We start from the raw sequence: 23,299 nt of genomic DNA on the forward strand, positions 1-23,299 counted from the left end.
CTTTAAGCTATTTCTCTTGTTCTCCTATTGTTTTTATCCAACAAGTTCTGCGTTTTATTTCAGCAATTTAAAGAGTAATGAAGGAGGCCTTGAGTGGTAAAGGCCAGGGGGAAATTCAGCCAGGACACCGGGGTGACACCCATATTGTTTTTTAAGAACTCCCTGGGATTTTTAATGACCACAGAGAGTCAGGACCTCGGTTTAACGTGTCATCCGAAGGACGGCGCCTTTTTACAGTATAGTGTCCCTGTCACTATACTGGGGCATTAGGACTCACATGGACATAGACCGCAGGGTGAGTGCCCCCTACTGGTCCCACTATCACCTCTTCCAGCAGCAACCTTAGCTTTCCCAGGAGTCTCCCATCCAGGTACTGAGCAGGCTCACACCTGCTGAGCTGCAGTGGGCTGCCAGCTGGGAGTTGCAGGGTGATGTAGCTGCTGGCGAATTAGCGTACAGTAGATCCCCAGAAAACTCAGCTCTGGTCTTGAAAACTCGCAAATATTGATCATTAAACAAGTGTTGTAACAAAATCTGTGATACCACCTGTTAAAAAGAGGGCGGTTGAGATTAAGGTGAAAAATTGAAGCCCTCTTCTCTTGTGTTAGTTGTATTAATCTAATCTAGCCAGGTATTTTTAATGGTCCGTCCTGACTTTTTAACGTAAGGTTTTGGATATATCCACATGGCCAGGATGTGTACTGATTTGGTTGCTATGCAACGATACATACCTAAAATATATATATGGCCGTAATAGTCTATTATACTGTTGTATTACTGTATATTTATTTTTTTAAATACGTTTTTCCATGGGTATGTACTCACCCGACACTTCTACACCAGAGGCCGAAAACACCTTCTGATGATGAAAAATTAAGATAATCAATCATCACCACAAAACTGTGTTTCCCGAGAATGTCGGAGGAAAAAAAAAGAGCTTTTACGGTTTTGTGGGTCACTATTTGCTTTAAATATATTAGACAACCTCCTCCTTTATCTCGGCTTGTGACGCTTCCTTTGAAGAGCCCGGTAGACGCTCGTGAATCGGCGCAGGACTGTAATTTTCACCTCGGACTTCAGCAGCGGAGAAGGCGCCGAAGAAGAGGGGAAGAGCCAGACACGGTGTGTGTGTGTGTTACTGCCCCTCTCTAACAGTAACACGGAGGGGGCGGACACGGAGGAGTTTGCCTGCTTTATCCAAGCAGTCAGAAAGAGGGAAAGGGTTCCAAGTGTGGAGCATGCCGGAAGATTGAAAGGACTGTTCGGTCGCGTATTCAATACTTAAATCTTGAATTAGACTTTCTTTTTTTACAAACGAAGTTGGATAAAAAAAACTTAATTTATTGCTGAGCAATAAAATCACGAATTTAAAAATCACATTAACCTGTTTTATTATTTTAGTATAGATTTAAATAACTGGTAATTTGCCCACGAATCTTAAGTTTTGACACTGAAAATAATGATATTTATATATTTATAAATAAATATATTATCAAAGTATACAGTATATTATCATTTTACTGTAACTTATTTTGATCCGTGTCTGCTGTGAAGGCACAACTAAGGTGATCATTCAAGTAGTGCAGGCTGCGGTTGCCTATCATAAAATAATAATAATTGTATTTTTAAATTTTTTCTACATAATGTGCCTCGTATTTAAATATAATTACGTTAGAGATAATTTCGTTTATCATCATCATCACCTCTGTTACCATAATTGTGTGTTTTCTTTGGTAAAATAATGATGAATTAGTATCAGTCTCTCCCGAACTCAGATTCGTGGGTGGTGTTTAAAATTCAGAATCAACAGTTGACTTTTTTAGTAGTCAGCGTGAGTTCCTGCCTGACAGGAGCCAGCTGTCAGTCGTCGTGTTCCTGATGAAAGGCGACCTCGCTGTGGAAGCGAGCGCCTCTGGCCAGCCTGTGTGTGAGAGAGCCAGGAAAGGTACAGTGGACACACCCCGAATCTGCAGTTTCGGAAAGAACTTCGACTGACCGAGAGAAAAACTCCGGGGGACTCCGGACTGACAGTCCTGGACGAACTACATGTTAAGTGTCTGTTTTGTTTTCTGTTTAAGAACAGAATAAATGAGGCGTTATTGTGCCGTTTTCCTATCCATCCCAGTTGCGTTCTCATTATTTATCACCAGCCTGTAACGAATATATTTAGCATACGCTTGCTGTTGGACCAGGGTAGTTATTATCTATTTTTTTCGTAGAGCTTTAAAACGTTTTCACAGAATCCCCAGTTCTGACGGCTGTGTTTGGTCGTAAATAGTTTTTCCACAATGGGGGAACCGGTACACCCTTTTCCCTCGCAGTGAGACAAAGACTCGCAGATCTACAGGTCACAACTATTCCATCCCGAAACGTTAATGTATCTACATAGAACATTACTGACTTTGTGATATTTTGCAAAACGCTCTATCCAATACAGAGTCGCGGGGGAACTGGAGCATATCCCGGCAAGCAACGGCCGCAAAGCGGGATACATCCCAACCGGGGCTTATTTTATAATATTGTTACAAACCGGGAGAGTGATTAAGTAAAATGAACCAAGTGTTAGGTAAAAATGTGAGGCCTGTGAGAAATGACACGAGTTCCCTTTATTCTCCAGCACAGTTCTGGTGACAGAGTAATTAGTCAAACATGATAGACAATTTTTGTTATTAAATATTTAAGACAATTACATAATGCGACACACTAACACATATAATAGTTACTCACATACTGTACTGTTAGTAACAACGCATTTCAGAGGCCTATTTCCTATAGACCTAGAAACCCACAATTCCGCCTCTGTAATCTGAAAACACTGTGTTCCCAAAGAGAAAAAAAACTGCATCATAAACAGATCCTGAACAGAACTAAATCTCCCTTCCTACGATATGGCCCAAAAGTATCACAAAAGAAAAGTACAGTATAAAACAATATTGAGAGAGAAGTTCAGTCTCTGTCCCTCAGGCTGTGACAGAAGATCTCATACTGGGCTGCAGCTCAGTTGAGTTTCCTCCCCCAGTAGGATTAGAAACAGTTCTGATTCTGGCAGGAGTGGGAATTCTGGGATTGGAGTTGTTGTTTGTCTAATCCCTGAGTATTTGTCACAGTGCAGTAGGAAGTGCATCTCTGTCTCTGTTTCTCCCTGCTGGCCTGTCCTCTCTCTGTATTTGTGCGTATTTTATCCTTGTTGAGTGTTTATCCTTTATTATGGTTAACCAGAGTAAACCACAAGAAGTCCCCTTTGTTCATTAGTGTGTACCTGCCTCTTAGCTCACCTGCAGCTGGACAAGCCCTTCAGGTGATACTCACTGTTGTAGACGTTCTGAGAACGGCCTTGAGATGTGCAATTAGATTGTGAGCTAATGTAAACTTTATATTTTTAAACTTCATATATTGTGAGTTTTCTGACTTTATATATCAACCAGCTAAAACAACTGAATTTTCTCTAAAATGTAACTTTTAAAACTAAATACATTTTATTCATTGTTTAAGAACTACAACTACAGTACCAAGAGTGCCACGTTGAGCTAAAGTACTTACTGTACAGTGCCCTCAGAGTCTCATGATTAAATCGTACCCCCACTGAAACAAAAAAATATATAGCAGCATGATTTACAGATAATGTCAAAAATCTAATAATGTTATACTTCTGTCTTCTGAATTTTAGAATGATTCAAAGCTTTACTTATTATTATTAACACGATCAGAAGTGAAGAGAGGAGACAGACACTGGGAAATATGAGAATGTAAAGGACTGGGAAGTATCCAATTGCTCGGATAAAGTCAGTTTTTCTCTGTCTTATTAATCCATGAAGTTGCATATGAATGTTACAGAGATGTAGAGTGGAGGTCCAGACCAATCTCTTTCCAGATCTCCACCAGTTGTTCTGTGGGCAGAATGAAAAACAATTTTCTTCATAGTACAACATCTTCTATAAACATTGATTCAAACCAAACAACACCAATGCATTTTCTAAACTGCTCTATTCAGTACAGGGTCACGGAGGAGTCAGAACCTATCCCAGCATGCAACAGGCGCAAGACGTCAGTCCATCACAGGGCACACACACACACACACACACACACACACACACACCCACCCACCAGGGCCAAGTTTCCAAAAATCCAATTAAACAGCATGTCTCTGGACTGTGGGGGGAAACTGGAGCACGAGGAGGAAATCCATGCAAACACAGGGAGAACATCCAAACTCCACGCAGACAGCAGCCCAGGAATTAAGCCCAGGGACCCCAGCACTGCGAGACAGCAATGCTGACCACTGTACCACTGTGCCCCCAAACAACATTTGCAGAGCTACTTAATGTGTCAGAAGTGATTTGATGCGCAGGAGCCGATATTAGTGTCACAGCAGAAAAGATCCTGCGTTGCTGGGGTAAAAGTAATAGAAAGAAGATGCAGCATTTGAGCTCTTTTGCATTTTGTGTCTCACCAGTGAAGTCACTCATCATCTGTGGGGTGTGACGAGGGGTGGGGATGATTCGAAGGAGCTCTCCCCCCAGTGGGACAGTGGGGTAATTAATGGCCTGCACGTAGGCGCCGTGCCTCCTCATCATCATGTCACACACTTCATTGGTCTTTGCTGCATCTGCCACCTTAATCAAGACAAAGAGTTGATTTGAATAAGATAAGAATACATTTTTAATGAAATTAATATGTAGAGAGTAAATATCTAAAGAGCTTTTTCAACGTTCTATAATTTTCATAATTGCAAATGTGTGTCTTTTTTTTCTCCTGAAAAAATAGACTAACTTATAATTTTCTTAAGTCAGTTTAACACCTGGAACTATTAAAGAGTATTTTCTGCTGTTCAGGTTGGTCCGTGAGAGACAGGTGCTGTAGGGTTGAGGGCAGCCAGTCATGAGCACGCTGTAGTGATGAGGACAGTCAGACACGAGCACGCCGTAGTGGTGTGGACAGTCAGACACGAGCACGCTGTAGTGGTGTGGACAGTCAGACACGAGCACGCTGTAGTGATGAGGACAGTCAGACACGAGCACGCCGTAGTGGTGTGGACAGTCAGACACGAGCACGCCGTAGTGATGTGGACAGTCAGACACGAGCACGCTGTAGTGATGAGGACAGTCAGACACGAGCACGCCGTAGTGGTGTGGACAGTCAGACACGAGCACGCTGTAGTGATGTGGACAGTCAGTCATGAGCACGCTGTAGTGATGTGGACAGTCAGACACGAGCACGCTGTAGTGATGTGGACAGTCAGACACGAGCACGCTGTAGTGATGTGGACAGTCAGTCATGAGCACGCTGTAGTGATGTGGACAGTCAGACACGAGCACGCCATAGTGGTGTGGACAGTCAGACACGAGCACGCTGTAGTGATGTGGACAGTCAGACACGAGCACGCTGTAGTGATGAGGACTGTCAGACACGAGCACGCTGTAGTGATGTGGACAGTCAGACACGAGCACGCTGTAGTGATGAGGACAGTCAGACACGAGCATGCCGTAGTGGTGTGGACGGTCAGACACGAGCACGCCGTAGTGGTGTGGACGGTCAGACACGAGCACGCCGTAGTGATGTGGACAGTCAGACACGAGCACGCTGTAGTGATGAGGACAGTCAGACACGAGCACGCCGTAGTGGTGTGGACGTTCAGACACGAGCACGCCGTAGTGGTGTGGACGGTCAGACACGAGCACGCCGTAGTGGTGTGGACGGTCAGACACGAGCACACTGTAGTGATGTGGACAGTCAGACACGAGCACGCCGTAGTGATGAGGACAGTCAGACACGAGCACGCCGTAGTGGTGTGGACGGTCAGACACGAGCACGCCGTAGTGGTGTGGAAGGTCAGACACGAGCACGCCGTAGTGATGTGGACAGTTAGACACGAGCACACTGTAGTGATGTGGACAGTTAGACACAAGCACGCTGTAGTGATGTGGACAGACACGAGCACGCTGTAGTGATGAGGACAGTTAGACACGAGCACGCTGTAGTGATGTGGACAGTTAGACACGAGCACGCTGTAGTGATGAGGACAGTTAGACACGAGCACGCTGTAGTGATGTGGACAGTTAGACACGAGCACGCTGTAGTGATGTGGACAGTTAGACACAAGCACGCTGTAGTGATGTGGACAGTTAGACACGAGCACGCTGTAGTGATGAGGACAGTTAGACACGAGCACGCTGTAGTGATGTGGACAGTTAGACATGAGCACGCTGTAGTGATGAGGACAGTTAGACATAAGCATGCTCTAGTAATGAGGACAGTCAGACACGAGCATGCCGTAGTGGTGTGGACGGTCAGACACGAGCACGCCGTAGTGGTGTGGACGGTCAGACACGAGCACGCCGTAGTGATGTGGACAGTCAGACACGAGCACGCTGTAGTGATGAGGACAGTCAGACACGAGCACGCCGTAGTGGTGTGGACGTTCAGACACGAGCACGCCGTAGTGGTGTGGACGGTCAGACACGAGCACGCCGTAGTGGTGTGGACGGTCAGACACGAGCACACTGTAGTGATGTGGACAGTCAGACACGAGCACGCCGTAGTGGTGTGGACGGTCAGACACGAGCACGCCGTAGTGGTGTGGAAGGTCAGACACGAGCACGCCGTAGTGATGTGGACAGTTAGACACGAGCACACTGTAGTGATGTGGACAGTTAGACACAAGCACGCTGTAGTGATGTGGACAGTTAGACACGAGCACACTGTAGTGATGAGGACAGTTAGACACGAGCACGCTGTAGTGATGTGGACAGTTAGACACGAGCACGCTGTAGTGATGTGGACAGTTAGACATGAGCACGCTGTAGTGATGAGGACAGTTAGACATAAGCATGCTCTAGTAATGAGGACAGTTAGACATAAGCATGCTCTAGGAATGAGGACAGTCAGGCATGCGCATACTGTAGCATTGAAGACAGTTCAGACATGGGCACAACTAATGTTATTAATTTCCCACAAATTGTCAGTCATTGGAAACTTTTATGGGGCATTTGAACTGTATGGTTTTGTTGGGTTGACATACATTTAGTGTCCTATTCTCTGTGTGTAATTTCTAACAAGAGAAGGCAGTGCAGAAACCAGTAACATGAACGAAGCGGCTAGGCAGGTTTGTATGGACTGGGCAGGATTTCTCTGACTTACCTTGACTGGAATGATGTGAGTTGGGCAGTGTCCCACAGGCAGACCAGCCTCCATCAGCATCTGCGTGAGCAGTTGGACATTTTCTTGGTGCTTCTGTCTCAGGGTACGTCCCTCCTCGCTCTTGAGTATCTGAACGGATTTCCTGGCACCCGCTAAGAGCATCGGTGGCAGGGAAATGGTGAAGATGAAGCCAGCTGCGTAAGAGCGTACTGTGTCCACAAGGGCGGCAGTACTGGCTATATAACCTCCAAAACAGCCAAAGGCTTTACCTGAAAAGAGATCATTGTAAGTGGAACTAAGGAACTAAGTTTGAGAGCCCTGCTAATAGATTAAGTCAAGTATTATAAAGGCCTGTTTCTTGACATGATGTAGAAGCATAAACACACCTTCTTCAGAAAAGATTAAGATAAATACCTGCCATTACAAATGAATTGTATTAATTGTCCAGTAACATCAACAATGGAATATTTTGCAACATTTTGATGGTTTATTCTCTTTTGGATATTATTGCAGTCGCAAGGGGAACATCCACCAGAGCTCAAGACCTCGAAAGTTCAGTGTGGTAAATTCAGACTCGGGGGCTCTTATTAAAAGTGAGAAAATCTAAACCACACTTACAAAAGGATCATTTGCACATTTTTCTTTTTTGTGGTAGTTCTGACTATAGGTTGTTGATATGAATAAATATTCCAAGTGCCATCTCAGTCATGGAAAAATGGGTAAACTACACACAAGGACATACAGTATCATGACTAGAGCTTAATAATAAAACTCTTAAAAAAAGAAAATGTCTAGAAATATCCTTTTCAAATGAAAATTAGTCACATTTATGAAATAAAAATTAAAACCATTATTATAGCCATTAAAAAACATATTATAGTGTTATAGCTTGGCATGAGTCACAACACTGACTATTGCTCATCCATCAAAACCAAATAATCAGCTATAAAAGGAATGTTATGATCAGGCTTTTCACAGGAGTCTGAATAAACTAATTAAATTAGTGGACACATTAGTAATTTTCCAGTCTCTAATTACCAACATTCTTTCTTAATCAAAATATACAGTGTATATGTTTATCAATTTCCTTGATAAACTGCATCTAATTTGACATAGACATCCAAGAGGTTTAACATTACTGACCTCATAAAAATGCCTGAACGGCAGTAAAGAATATACAACTACAAAAAGAATTTTACAGTTGAAAAGGAATATTGCATGTTTCGGAATTCTGTGATGAAACTACAATGATGTGCAGAAATATACCTGGTGATGTGTTCATGGTAAGTGTCGGAGATTCCAAAAACGCCAAAAAAAATGTGAACAAAAGGCAGGAAATGACAGCAAGCAGCCGGCAAGAGGTGAGGGACGCGAGGAAGCAGGAGAGATGCAGTGGGTAGCAAAGAGGAAACACTGGGTATGTGAATCTTGAATTGAGCTTCTAAGACAGTTGGAACCTCTGAGAATGTTCTAGAAGCTTCAGGAATGCCTCTCAGGGCAGGACTGGGCCGACACCTCGAGTATGTGAAACCACGAATGAGGAGAATGGGGTGCAGTTTCAGGTTATTAGCCTAGCTAGGGGTCCAGTTATGCCATTAAAAAGGGGAGCTGTAACGCTATTTCTATATTTCGGGGTTTGAAAGAATCGGCTTTGATGAGTGCGTTTCAGACCACAATGAAAGTAAAATGTAGACAGTAACGTGTAAAACCTCCAATTTACATCGTAAAATAGAAGTAATTTCCAGGTATGTGCAGCGTCATGATTCAGTGTCTGTGATTCAGAACGAGGCAACAAAACTTCCAGTGAGGTTTAGCGGCTCTATGACATTGTAAACAAGCAGGCTTGTGAATAATTCTCTTTTAATCCAATAGAAATACTACTCTCGACTTCAAGACAAATACTACCTACTTGTTAACTCTGCATGCAGATCACGTTGGAACACTTCTGCGGTGAAATGTCTCTTGCACAACCTGTATTTATTCGCTCGTACACTGCATTACTTTAGTCATTACAGTGACTAGTGAGCAGGAAAGGCCTCTTCAGATCACAATTTACGCAATCTCTCGCTCTTGCCCTGGTGGCAAGACCAGTGCTTTGCAAAACAATGGAGACTCTACAGTTTCAAGATTTAATAACCAGTCTGTGAAAATGGAACTGCAGTTCCCCTTTAAGCCCTACTAACTGACAGCATGGTTATTGTGCCCTAGAATAAGTTCATGAAAACGTCCATCCTTGTTGCCTGTGTAATAATATCGTAAGGGATCTAAAGCCACTTGGACTTTTCGTTACAGCAAGGAATCCTTACCTAGTGTCCCAGAGATGATGTCTGTCTTATACATGACTCCTTCTCGGTCACCTATTCCTCCACCTCGAGGTCCATACAACCCAACCGCGTGGACCTCATCAGCGAACGTGATGGCTCCAAATTCATGGGCAACATCGCACATTTCCTCCAGCGGACACACAGCACCTGCACGGGAAGACACCCTCCCACTTGAGACCTCAAATACCACAGAGAAACGGGAACAGAGATGGCATTGGTAAAACTCGGACGTGGACGGTGGTCAAAGCTTCGCTCTTGAATTTCTTCGGGGCTAACTGGAGGGCACGTTGACAGTTCAGGAGAGCTGACAGCCAGCCAAGTTCCGTTCGCCTCACCTCTCACTTGTAATCATTCCCAACATCGTTTCCTAAATCTGGAAAAACCGTAAATGCCACTTTTCTCCTACTGTTTTCCTCTTCTGCATCCCTCCTCCACCCCACTGCCACCCAAGCAGCTCCCTATTGTATCACAGAAAAGGCAGGGACTGCAGTGGACACCTATGTCTGCCCTTTGTTATACACTTCACAGAACTACCAGAAAATGGACACGAGCTGCCAAGACTCCCTAGTGTAATAACACATTAACACAATGGCGTCGGAACCGCAAACTAACACTGTGCCAACATAACACTCCCCCTTGGTCAATCCTCATTCTGCATGGGGGTCCCAGCCTCCTCATCCTCACAGCCAGGTGGGTTAGGGTTCGGAACAAGGAGCTTGGTCACTACACACCGGGAGACCGAGCACAGGCAACGTCTTGAAAGGAGAAGATGGCCGCCTACCATCCATGGAGTGAACGGTTTCAAAGGCCACGATCTTGGGAGTGGAGGGGTGGGACTTCTGCAGCAGGTCTCGAAGATGATTAACATCGTTGTGGCGAAAGATGAACTTGGGCACGCCGCTGTTCCTGATCCCTTGGATCATGGAGGCGTGATTCCCGGCGTCTGAGTAAATCTCACAGCCTTTTGATTTAAAACACAAACAACTCAGCGGAGTGTAAGGTCCCGTCCTGCGGCGAATAAATTCTGAAGGTCTGCCGGCTCAGGCTGAATGTTCTACCTGGCAGCATCTTGGCCAGTGTAAAAAGTGTGGAATCGTTGGCCACAAAACAGGAGGAGAAAAGCAGAGCCGCGTCTTTGCGGTGGAGATCGGCCAGCTCCTGCTCCAGATCCACGTGGAACCTGCTTGTCCCGGAGATGTTCCGCGAGCCTCCCGATCCCGCTCCGTGCTGCCATAGAGCATCCCTGAAGACAGAAATAACGTGCAATACCGGAACAGGTAAAGATTTATTCAGGTGTGGGAGTGAGGGAGGTAGCAGGAACATGAAGCACAGCAGAACGGAGGACAGAGCAGGTGAGAATGGGCTCACAGGTCAGAAAGAGGCTCTACAGGCAGGGAGATCAGGGGAGGAGAGGTGAGAAGGGATGGAGAGGGTTTCGAAAGACAGGTGTCACTGAGGGAAGGGTGTGTAATAGCTTAATACATTTTGTAAGACTTTTGTGTGAGGAATTTTTTGAGTGGTGTGAAAATGCTGGGCAGGAGCTAAGAGACAAACACCAGCTGTACTGTATTTACAAAGACCTTCTGTGACAGTTGAGTAAGTTGAGTAAGGCATACTGTATGGAAATCTCTGCAAAGGATCAAAGATTAATTCTAAAGGTCCATCCACTTCCTAAACCACTTTATCCAGTACAGGGCTGCATGGGAGCCAGAGCCTGTACCAGCAAGCAACAGGCGTAAGACAGGATTCACCCTGGACAGGACAGCAGTCCGTCACAGACACAGACACACACGCTCACACCAGAGCCAATTATCCGACCAGTATGTCTTTGAGCTCTGGGATGAAACCCGAGTACCCGGAGGAAACCCATGACAACATGAGGAGAACATACAGACTGCACACAGATAGCACTCCAGGAGTCACGCTCAGCTTTCCAGTACCGCGAGACAGCCATGCTGACGCCGCCCTCATTCTAAATGAACGGTCCTGAAATGTGTGTTCTCTAACTGACATTTACGGCAATTGATGGAGATATTTTACAGCATATAAGCTACTTGCGTGGTGGTACCGTTGTTAGCATTGCTGATTTGCAGTGCTGGGACCCTGGACTCAATTCTGGCCCTGAGGTGCTATCCGTGTGGAGTTTGTATGTTCTCTCCGTGTTGTTGTGGTTTTCCTCTGGGTGTTTCGGAGGAAGTGGTTTGAAACTGGATGGATGGACGTTGCTTGTGAGCATTGCATGGAGACCGGAGAGGGAGAGACCACTCTCCGGAGAGGCGCTTCTGTAACAGATTAAACCTCTTTTCAGACCTTCGCTGAACTGTGCTGGGACTTCTTGCATCCCTGTGGTTTGAATCATGATACATTCTGGACATCTGGAAATACGTAGAGTAGAGTACTAAAGCACGCACGAGATCGAGCGAAGAACCTGGGGGTGGCAGCTCATGCCCAAGCAGTCACTGCTGCACCAGACGGAAACCTCTCTCTCCGGGGTCTGCAGGCCGGAGAGCTCATCAGCCAGGGGAAAGGCCTCTGCTCTCCTGTTCACCGTCCTGAACACCCGGTACGTGTGCTCACTCTTCTTATCCTCAACCTTCTTTTGAAAGAATTTGTCATAGTTGAAGGTAGGACTGGCTGCAACGCAAAATGAGATTAAAAGCAATGTGATAGCCGTTGTGGAACACAAGCTTTATAAATAGCTTTTCACAGTCATGTGTAAAAAGAAAGTTTGAGATAAGGTCTTATCTTGGAATGTTCCAGAAGCATTTCCCTTTAAAATGATTAAAATTATACTGTATTCATAAAGCCTTCTTTTCTTACTTTTGGTCATGTTGTCTTGCAGAAGGTGTGTGACTCTGGTGGGTGACAGCTGTGATAAATTCTCCAGACAGTTCTGATACTTCCCACCAGCTCTGGCAATGCGGACCATAGCTGGAATTACACCCATGAAGAAAGAAGATGTGCAGACGTGTTAAATATACAGTATTCTTAAAAATTAGATGACAGGTTTCTACTAATAAAATATTAAATGCATAAATTATAGAGCATGGTTACAAATGAGGGACTATCTAGCTCTTCTAGGAGTTAGTGGATAACTGATCTCAGGATCTCATCCAGCTGTTTCTTGAGAGAAGCCAAGGTGTCTGCTTCAACAGCATGGCTGGGTAGCTTGTTTCAGACACCCACAACTCTTTGTGTAAAGAAGTCCTCTTGTTCTCTACTTTAACAAATTTGCTTCCATGCACATGAGTTGTAATAAAATATATTTACGGTGTATAGAAACTGGCCTCAATTTACCAATGAAGAAATGTATTCAAATATGTAACTTTAAAATGTATTAAAGTTACAGGCTGAGGTAATTGGCAATAAAGGGGTCTCTAGGAATCAGGACACAATGGGAACACCTAACTGGTATCAATATTACCACTTCCTAGAGCTTCAAACAAAGGGGTGTTTACTTAGTTGTGCTGGGTGTGAGACACACTGATCAAAAGAATCGTCTGCTTTAGCGTAGTTAATTTAGCTCTGGGTACATGATTAAGAGCACCAAGTGTAGGATAAAAGACAGAGGACAGAACAAGGGGGAAGCCCTACCATAGGAAAGAGAGGGAGACAGGAGGAGAGAACATGAAGTGTGTTCCAGGCGAGAGGTCCTTGTTCAAGATCATCTGAAAATAACCCACTGGATCTAAGTATTTAGACCTTGCTAGGTGAACTTGTTATTCTGTGGCTTTTAGGGAACTCAAAGTTCCTGAGTGAAGAATCCCTCGGTTTAAAACAGCCTCTCCTGTTTAGTGGGTTAGCAAGATATTTAATTGTAGGTTGTTTCTACTTAGTTAAGTTAAGCTTCTGTCTTCTTTTGGCCTCTGTAGGCATTATTTAACAGTCAAATACTTGATAGCAGTCTGGGGATTTTGGGGTCTCTGAAACACCTTGTCTGTAAACTTGCACGTAAGGAAACTTGTGTGTTGTACGTTTATGTTGTGTGTAGTGTAGTGTGTGCATGGCCATTGTTAATAAATATCTGTTTAACCAAGTGTGCCTGAATTATTACTTTTTTCATCAAAGCTGTGCCAGAGAATAAAGAATTCACGTGCCTCTAATTATACCAACCACTCGGGTACATTCTCGGGAAAATCTTTTCAAACTGGGGGGTTATGATTATTTACTCACCATTGTCAGATTGCGTAATCTTCTTGGCAGCTGATGTACACAGAGGACAGGAAAAAGGTCTGGAAGCAAGATTCACTAACACAGAACATTTTTGAGGGGACACCACCAGGAACCTGACTGCCTTCTGGAGGAACATCTGGAGACGTCCAATAGCAAAGTGCTGAAATAATGAGAGATAAATTAAACAATATGCAGCCATGTCACCCTGCAACTCCCCATTAGCAGCCCACTGCAGCTCAGCAGGTGTGAGTCTGGTCAGGACCTGGAGGGGAGACTCCTGGGAAAGCTAAGGTTGCTGCTGGAAGAGGTGTTAGTGGGGCCAGCAGGGGGCACTCACCCTGTGGTCTATGTGGGTCCTAATGCCCCAGTATAGTGACGGGGACACTACACTGTATACAGGTGCTGTCCTTCGGATGAGATGTAAAACCGAGGTCCTGACTCTCTGTGGTCATTAAAAATCCCAGGGTGTTTCTTGTAAAGAGTAGGGGTGTAACCCTGGCGTCCTGGCCAAAGTTCCCATTGGGTCTTTACTAATCATTGCCTCCTAATAATCCCCATCTATGAATTGGCTTCATCACTCTGTTCTCCTCCCCACTGAGAGCTGGTGTGTGTGGTGAGTGTACTGGTGCACTATGGCTGCCGTTGCATCATCCAGGTAGGGCTGCACATTGGTGGTGGTGGAGGGGAGACCCCATTAGCTGTAAAGCGCTTTTAGTGGAGTGTCCAGAAAAGCACTATTTAAGTGTAAGAAATTAATTAAACAACAAATGCTTAAATCAAATTTTACTACTAAAAAACACAAAAAACTCTTAGTTACCTCCTGAAAACCCCAGTGTCACCTATTTTGCTTCCATTAACCATGAGCAACTGTTTAAATTTACTTACGTTTTTTTGGCCTCAAAAACACTGAATATCGTACAAAACCCAAGAACAAATTGTATTCATGAATTGCACTCTTAGGACTGTGGGTGTTCCACAGGAAGCCCACGCAAACACAGGGAGAACATACAAACTCCACACAGACGGCACCCCAGGAGTTTGACCCAGGGCCCCAGCACGGTGAGGCAGCAGTGCTGACCACTGTGTCACCATGCTACTCCATTGGCACAACCATGTCTGGGAAATCAGTGATCCTGCAGCCTGGGGAATAGTATTACACGGTCTTACTCCAGAAACCCTGTGTCTCTGACTTCCTTTGGATTTTGCCAGGTAATCTACCATCTTTGCACCCAAGCCTTCCGCTGTGACAGGATTTGGTCATTTTCCCCCAAACTCTCAAAGCAAATGAACCAATGGATTTGTTGACCAGTACGTGAGTTTTACTTTCCTTGAGTCCGGCTTTTCCATTTTTACTTTAGCAACCCTTACTCTACTCCCAAGACCCGGAATAACAGTCATTCATGATAAGCCAGAAGCCTGTTGGATCTACACGGTTCTTAATTATTCTTGCATATGCCTATTCAGATAGAATAGTATCAATTTATCCAGAGGGGTTTTTACTACAAATCCACTTCATATTAGTCTTGATACATGTGAAAAAATCAAAGTATGTTTGTATTGTATACCGGTATGAAACAGACCTAGTCTACCACAGAGATGCCATTATGACTAAATGACAAAACGTAGAATTTATGACATAATTATGAGGTCAATTGAATCAGAATGTGAAGATCTTTCAGGCTTAAAGTGCTGGAATTCCCCTAAACAAATTGTCTTTTGAAAGAGCCATTCGCAGGAGATTTACGAGACAGTGGAATCTCCAGGACCAGGGCTAGGGACTCCTGTCCTGGAGGAAGTCTAAACAGACAGCAAAATGTTAGAATATATACAGTTTAAATGAAGGGAATATTATGTTAAATAGTGCAATGCACTAGTAAGACCTCATTTAAAGAGTGTACAAAATTTGGACCCCAGAATGTGCACCAGTAAAAATACTGCTGCTGGTATCAGTCTGGAGAAGAGTGATGGGACATATCCTATGCTCATTGGTACTGTATGTCTTACAAAAGAAAATTGTCACTGGTTAACCTGTGCTTACAAGTCAGTAACATCACCACCCCTCTTGCTGTTGTACAGTAAGTGACAGAAGTTAAAGGACTAGTAAATAAATTAAAGATCTCCAATTAAACAAGCAGCTGGTGAGATTGGCATGATACAGCCCCAGTTTTCCAAACCTGAATGATTAGTGTGCAATAACACAAGGCACGGACATACTGTAGTACACTACAGCACGAGCACTGCACTGAATGTCTTCTAGCTGTGTAATCACTCTACATACTACATTACGGATTTTAGGAGCACAAGAAAACTGTCATTGCTAGTGGGCTAGAACTTTTTTCCCTTCTCCCCATGTATACTAGTCCGTGGTGATTTCCCGTGTATTCTAGCCCGTGGTGAATTCCCGTGTATTCTAGCCTGTGGTGAATTCCCTTTTCTCCTGAGTTTTATCTCATGATCATCAACTGATGGGGGAAAGTCCACAGTCAAGCCAATTTGAAAAAGAAGTCGCATGACATGTGAACTTGCTGTAACTTTGGATGCTGTTGAAACTCATTTCTTCTGAGACACAACGAAACTGAAAGCTTTCAACTGTTGCTCAGCTGGAATATACACTCTTGTGTAACCAAGGGGTGTGTGTTTTCCATTGTTGCTCCTATGACTAATAGAAGTGGGAACATTTTCTCTGCTGCTGTCAGGCATTGATAGAAATTGCTGTAACTTTGGATGCTGTTGAAATTCATTTCTTCTGAGACACAACGAAACTGAAAGCTTTCAACAGGAATATACGCTCTTGTGTAACCAAGGAGTGAGTGTTTTCCATTGTTGCTCCTATGAATAAGAGAAGTGGGAATGTTTTCTCTGCTGCTGTTGGTATAATGATAAGGAAAGCAATTCTGCAGGGAGGACTGGTATTACTAAACCACATTAAATATATAGGGCATGAAACAAGCACACTGACTACATTTGCTTGTACATGGAATAAACACTTCTACTGTAGCTTCAAAGCAGACAGGATGTTTGCTGAGGTCTGGTGGGAAAATTATAAAGTTTCCCTTAGTGTACCTAGGTAAATTGTGGGCTAATGATTGTCAAGGAGCAGCACAGACACCAACAATATAAGTTCACATTAACTGAGAGGAGTGTTCGGGAGCCCACAGAGTAAAGAGCTGCAGAAATCAACCCTTGATATTATAAATACATGAATCAGGCACTCAGCGTCAGATGTTGATAGAAATTGCCCAATGCAGGCATTATTTCTAAGGTGAAAAATCAATGCAGGTCCAATGCGAATCAATGCAGGTCCATAAAGAGGAGTAAAATATGCCCAAATAAACCATAGAGTCTTACATTTCCACCATATACAGTACCATTTTAAAATGTGTATTTCTTGGGAGGAAAACAATAACAGGATTCTTAATTATTTTAACTTTTCTCATCTAAAATGTGTTTTGAAAGTTAAGAGGAAGCTGGAACTATGTCTGTCCGTTGAACTGTGCAGTCGCTCTACAGTTCCTCTGTCACCGCACACGCGAGGAAGAGCTTACCTGGGCTCTGGAAGCAGGAATACTTGTGCCCTCTGTGTCTTCTTAATCTTCAAGGCAAACTGCCCCCGACCTGTCCAAAACTATGCATACTACATTGGAAATTAAACAAAATAGTGATTAGATCACTTCTGAGCCCTAATTGATCTTGATGTAGTCATTTTTATCTTTAGTTGCAGACCTAAGCTGGTTTCTTATTTAAACCACTTTGAAAATAAAAGCTCTTTCCACTGTATACAACACAAACAAAGTTGTTACCGTTTCCGTTACTTCTGCTCTGAAGTGATGAACTGTAAGCAGACTTTCTCTGTTCCGCGTTCAAACTAAACCACCTTTCTGCTCCTGTGGCTTCAGGGTCACTCGATAGCTGCAGCCTCTCTCACTTCCTTCTAGAGTCTCTCAGAGAGGAGCCACAACCCACTGATGAGCATGGATATCTGATGTCACTGAGTGACTGAGGGTAGGACCTCATCGTGTGTGAATTCTTTTTTTTAGGTATTTTACATATTTACTCATTGTTTTTCAGAGATGCTCTTTGGCAGGTAGTAATGTGAGAGTTTTAATTTACTGAAACATTTAGTAAATTGCAAGATTTTTGATGGCTGTTAGGAATCAACTGGATGGAATACAATAACTAGAAGTTACTGCACACTGCTTCAGAATATACGAACTAAAATACGCACAGCAAACCAACAAGAGTAATAAAATATTTGACTCAATCTGACAAATAGTTGATCGTTCACTTGGAGATTACAGGGGTAAGAATGAATAACATCTGGGTTAAACGCACACTGACTACAATGTTTGTAATGGTCTACCTCATTACACATGACAATCACAGTCACTCTTGAAGACACATCCTGTCCAGGGCATAACCCCTTTGTGCCTGCTGCTGGCTGGGTTAGGCTCCAGCTCCCCCCACAGCCCTGTACGGGATAATGTGGATTCGAATTTGGGTGAATAGATTCTCAAAGAGTAGTAAGTATTCAGAGGGCTCAGAGAGAAGATGCTGAAGATGGCTGCTCGGGGAAGTCAGCATTGCAATGAACTTGGCATTTTAAAACAAAGCTGTTAAAAACAGAAGAAGTGTTTGGAAGTGCTTGAAGTAATGTTTGATGACCATAGACTATAGACAGGAACCTGTGTGTGACAGGCTGACAGCTAGTATTTGCCTGAGAGACCTCAGCTGCTGTAAGTTATTACCCCGAAAGGTGGCTGCTACAGCTTTCTCTGTACAGATCTACTGCTCTTTCTAGTAGGAATGTGGAGGTAGAAGCTGAGGAAGCAAATGTACATACAGGGGCTCAGTGGGAGAGCCAAACAGCCTTAAACTGAAGCTATCTATGGAGCTGATAGATGAGAGGTAGAGACAAGCAAGCCATATAGAATCGGAGGTTGACTGGGAGACTGGGAGAAAGTCTTATGAGCCACGAGAAGAGTTCTTCTTGTTTCTGTGCTCTGAAACACAGAGATGTGTGCCATCATTTTTTTCTCTAGCCTGTAACACTTGAAAACTCTACCTTGAGCTGATGATATAATAGGTGCTGTATATGATATTGCTGTCAGAGCATCCAGAGTGGAAACATGACTGAGTAAACACAGCTAGCAGTTCCATTATGAAACAGCGGAGGACACCACATAATAGCAAGAATGTAATAAAGAAGTTAACCTTTTCCTTATTTCAAATCTTATGGGTTTTAATTTTAGCCAGCAGCCATATCACTCTGCAACATTGGTGCTGGTGGAGGGGAGTCCCCATTACCTGTAAAGCATTTTGAGTGGAGTGTCCAGAAAAGCGCTATATAAGTATAAGCAATTATTATTATTATTCTGTTAGAAAGACTACATTAGCCCTTGCTATGGAGAAATTTACAGCACAGATGGATGGAGCTCCCTCAAGCACAGAGAAAGGCAGGACTAAAGAAGCAATTTGGACATGAGTTCTGTATTGCACAAGGTAAGATAAATGTTACAATGAATTTATGATCTACCCACCTAACATGATTCACACACAAACAACTGTACGGGCTCTTGCACAGATTTCACAACATCACACACCGGAAATAAAATGAAGCTGTTTGTTCCTGCACTCTGCTGGGATGCTGTAGTCATTGCAATTTCAGAAAGCTTTTATTGGCTGAGACTGATAAAAAACATGCTGCAACTCTAAGCTTGGATGTGAGGAGATAGCCTGCAGTGTGATTTCTGCTTTTACAGAAGGATGTGCTTTGCCCCATTCCTCAGAGCCTCATGGAGTGCAGGAATCTCTCTCAGGACATCATATCAGGAGTTCATATCAAAGATGTCCCCCCAGAATGACCTGGACAGTACTTCTGAGGATGTCAAAAAATATGGACTAAAAAGACTCAGTTCCCTTCATGTGTCTGAGTGAGTCCTTTGTTCTGTCTGGAAGTTAACTGGTTATTATGTTACGAACTCACAGCCAGTCAGAACCAGAAGCACACACTCTATTCCAGTCACTCTGGGCCACAGACAGCTCTATAAACCCAGCAGAACTTCAGACAGTCACCAGCCACCTCTGAAATAGGCGCCCAGAGCTCAGAGAAAGACAGGACTGATATCAACTTGTGTCACGTCATCTATGAAGCAAGAAGCAGCCATGCTGGAGGGAGAGGGAGTGATTCAGCTGTCGAGCTTGATGTGTGCGACTTCAGCATTTCTGCTATGAATGTGATGCAACTCGGGAAACGGACATGCATACCACAAAAAAAACTAATTGGACAACAATGTGCAAACACTTTAACTGCTGAAAAATGCTTTTAAAAAAGTATTCATACTGACTCTGGGCCGTGTGAGAATCTATCTTAATCTGAGCAGTTTGGTGGAATACAAAAGTAAACATCTTAACAAGTTGTTATCCAAGACAGGATCATAGCGGAGCTGGTGTCTATCCCAGCAAGCAACAGGCGCAAGGCAGAGGACACTCTGGACAGGACACCAGCCCATCACAGACCGCAGAGCAGACGGACATAAATACAGACACACAGTCACACCAGGGCCAGGTTTCCTAGAAGCCCTTTAGCCTGCCAATATGTAAAAAGACTCATGGTGAGAGTTGGTGTTGGGTTGTTAATGTACTGTAGGTGGTTCTTTTGGTTTACAGAGAAAAACTTTCTCAAATAAAATTTCCCTGCACAGTAATTTTCTATTGTAGTTTGCCCATGTGCTCAGGGTTTGGAGAAAACTAGAGGTTAGAGCATTGCACTGATAAAAGGTCAGAGCAGTCTGGACCTGCGAAGGCCGCAGATGGAGATGGAGAAGCCCACACATAAGAGACACATGTGGAGGTAAGTTGTAAGATCAGGTATCTGCCCACTGTACTGCTGGTACTGTACCTGTGTTCAGTATCAGGTGAAATTTTTTGAGATGGGTTTCACTCCTCCATCCTTCCAGCTGTTTTTTTTTATAGTTCTCCTTTTGGGGAGTTTCAAAGCATCAATTGTGGTCCTGCTCGGTTCCAAAATCCAGAGACCATTAGGCACCTCAATATGTTGTACAGTATGTGTAAGTGTAATATGTGTTTTTCTTGTCCTTGTGGTTTTTATCTGGGCAGTTGTTTTTAAGTGGGTTAATTCCAATCAGCTGTTGACATGGCACAAAAGTATTAAAATAAATTCCCACAATAAGTCTGTGTGTTGAAGTAAACTGTTCATGCTGCGTGCTTACTTTTAATGAGTAAGATTTCTGATCACACTCAATTCAGGCATCTTTAACTTTGGGATGGGAAATTCTGCTGTGATTTAGTTCTCAATAAAGACCAGTGGGCTGAATGGCCGTTTGTTATTCAGGACGTTTCTTCTGTTCTTAAAAGAGATTGTTGAGAGCAGTAAAGCACATTGAAATACTTCAGCAATAACTGATGTCAGATGTCAGATGTTATACAAACATGTGACATCGTGGGCTCAGAGACCAGAGATCAGTCACAAGCTTGTCCAGGCTCTGAGAGAGGAATGGGACAGAATCACACTAAAATCACTGATGTCACAGGGGTAGAGCCTGCATTTCTTCCTGTTGTGGCTACACACACACCACACACCTTTGACTTTCATAGAGCGCCCCCTATTGATCAGCCCTGGTAGTTATAAATACTGAGCAGCAGAGTGAATTTACAAGTCATATGTGTTCAATAAAATCTCAGTGTCCATGCTGCAATTATTTCATTTTCCTCATAACCCTGGGAATTTTTTGGAGCTATGAATGATTTCTATATTATAAATGGTTTTGATACTTAATACATTAATACATTTTATCATTATTTCACCATGCATTAAAACCAAAATACTTTTTTTGTGGTCAGACTCAGGCAAAATCAGAGCTTTAACTTCCTACCCATTTTTTTGTGCTGATAGCAGAAGATGCAGGAAGGAAGCATGAGTCTCCTTGCTAAACTGGAAAGCCAAAGTGCCAAAGAGGATGATTATGAGAAGAATCTAGGAACTCTGCACAGTCCTAGAGCTCTCCCTGACTGCCTGCACCCAGCTCCTGACTCACCTGTCACTCTGCACAGTCCTAGAGCTCTCCCTGGACTGCCTGCACCCAGCTCCTGACTCACCTGTCACTCTGTGCAGTCCTAGAGCTCTCCCTGGACTGCCTGCACCCAGCTGTCAACTCACCTGTCACCCTGCACAGTCCTAGAGCTCTCCCTGGACTGCCTGCACCCAGCTCCTGACTTACCTGTCACTGCACAGTCCTAGAGCTCTCCCTGACTGCCTGCACCCAGCTCCTGACTCACCTGTCACTCTGCACAGTCCTAGAGCTCTCCCTGGACTGCCTGCACCCAGCTCCTGACTCACCCGTCACTCTGTGCAGTCCTAGAGCTCACCCTGGACTGCCTGCACCCAGCTCCTGACTCACCTGTCACTCTGCGCAGTTCTAGAGCTCTCCCTGGACTGCCTGCACCCAGCTCCTGACTCACCTGTCACTCTGTGCAGTCCTAGAGCTCTCCCTGGACTGCCTGCACCCAGCTGCTGACTCACCTGTCACTCTGCGCAGTCCTAGAGCTCTCCCTGGACTGCCTGCACCCAGCTCCTGAGTCACCTGTCACTGCGCAGTCCTAGAGCTCTCCCTGGACTGCCTGCACCCAGCCGCTGACTCACCTGTCACTCTGCACAGTCCTAGAGCTCTCCCTGGACTGCCTGCACCCAGCTGCTGACTCACCTGTCACTCTGCGCAGTCCTAGAGCTCTCCCTGGACTGCCTGCACCCAGCCGCTGACTCACCTGTCACTCTGCGCAGTCCTAGAACTCTGTAGTCTGTATTCCTCTGGGACCCCAGCTTCCTGGTGCACTTCCCGGGCTGCCTTGACTATCAGACCCTAGGTTTTCATGCGCCGCTTACCCTGTATTGTTCCTTTCTCCCTCCTGGGGTCAGTCTGGGAGCTCTGCCCACAGCTGTGCAGTCCAGGGTGATTCCAGGCTGCTGCGAGAGGAATAGAGACCGGGACCTCTCTTCGGACCCGGTCTCGGCAGTTATCACTGTCTGCTCAGACTCTGGCGTGCTGACCTGGGCTCGGGAGGAGACCCCCGAAAGAGCACGCGATCCGTGCAGAGGGGCCGCGACCTGAGCTCCCTGCCTGGCCTGCCTGCTGGACCTCTCGGCCCCTCACTGCGCCCTGGAACTATGCACAGCTCCAGACCTGGGTGACTTTTCACCTCCTTTTTCCTGGACTTCCTGCACTCAACCCGACTGCCCACTGCTCATTATGTATCTCGATGGTGAGCGCCCGGTCTGTCAGCTCCAGTGCCAGGCTCCCTGTTCTACATGATGTCCAGCTGGGGCAATCTAAGCACCACCAGCCGGAGATCAATTAATTCACTTCAATCTCAATTTCCTCATCACCTTCCCTCTGGTGTTCCAGAATGCTCGATCCTCCCTCGGTCAGGTCTCTTCGGGCTCTTCAGGAAGGTCTCTTGCCCTTGGGTTCTGACCTAACCCCACAGCAGTTCTGCTTCATGTACAGCCGCGGTGTAACAACTTTGACCTGAAATGCACTGCAAATCAATCAGATCAGAAATAATAGTATGAATAGTGATACTCTGAGGTTTTGAAAAAAGGGCTTGCAGCCCAGAATGGTATAAAAACGTGCCTCTTCTCTTTTTAAGCA

At 44.6% G+C, this 23,299-nt stretch overlaps 1 protein-coding gene across 2 annotated transcripts; it reads right to left on the bottom strand.

The window, feature by feature from the left end:
* Positions 1-2,591: 2,591 nt before the first annotated feature.
* Positions 2,592-17,542, bottom strand: LOC148841347 (5-aminolevulinate synthase, non-specific, mitochondrial-like). Of its 2 annotated transcripts, XM_088912178.1 has the most exons (11): positions 17,435-17,542; positions 17,180-17,268; positions 13,635-13,794; positions 12,282-12,392; positions 11,873-12,095; positions 10,520-10,704; positions 10,243-10,422; positions 9,444-9,608; positions 7,138-7,406; positions 4,451-4,613; positions 2,592-3,887 (listed from the first exon to the last, which is right to left on the bottom strand). In XM_088912178.1, the coding sequence occupies exons 3-11, from the start codon at positions 13,768-13,770 to the stop codon at positions 3,829-3,831; spliced, it is 1,491 nt and encodes a 496-aa protein (XP_088768304.1). In that variant the 5' UTR covers positions 13,771-13,794; positions 17,180-17,268; positions 17,435-17,542; the 3' UTR covers positions 2,592-3,828. The 2 variants fall into 2 exon arrangements, with proteins under 2 accessions (XP_088768304.1, XP_088768313.1); XM_088912187.1 differs by lacking the exon at positions 17,435-17,542 and having other exon boundaries at positions 17,180-17,426.
* Between the last annotated feature and the right edge of the window lie 5,757 nt (positions 17,543-23,299).

The sequence above is a fragment of the Atractosteus spatula genome, chromosome 1 (genome assembly GCF_055471065.1).
Source record: "Atractosteus spatula isolate fAtrSpa1 chromosome 1, fAtrSpa1.hap1, whole genome shotgun sequence".
NCBI lineage: Eukaryota > Metazoa > Chordata > Actinopteri > Semionotiformes > Lepisosteidae > Atractosteus > Atractosteus spatula.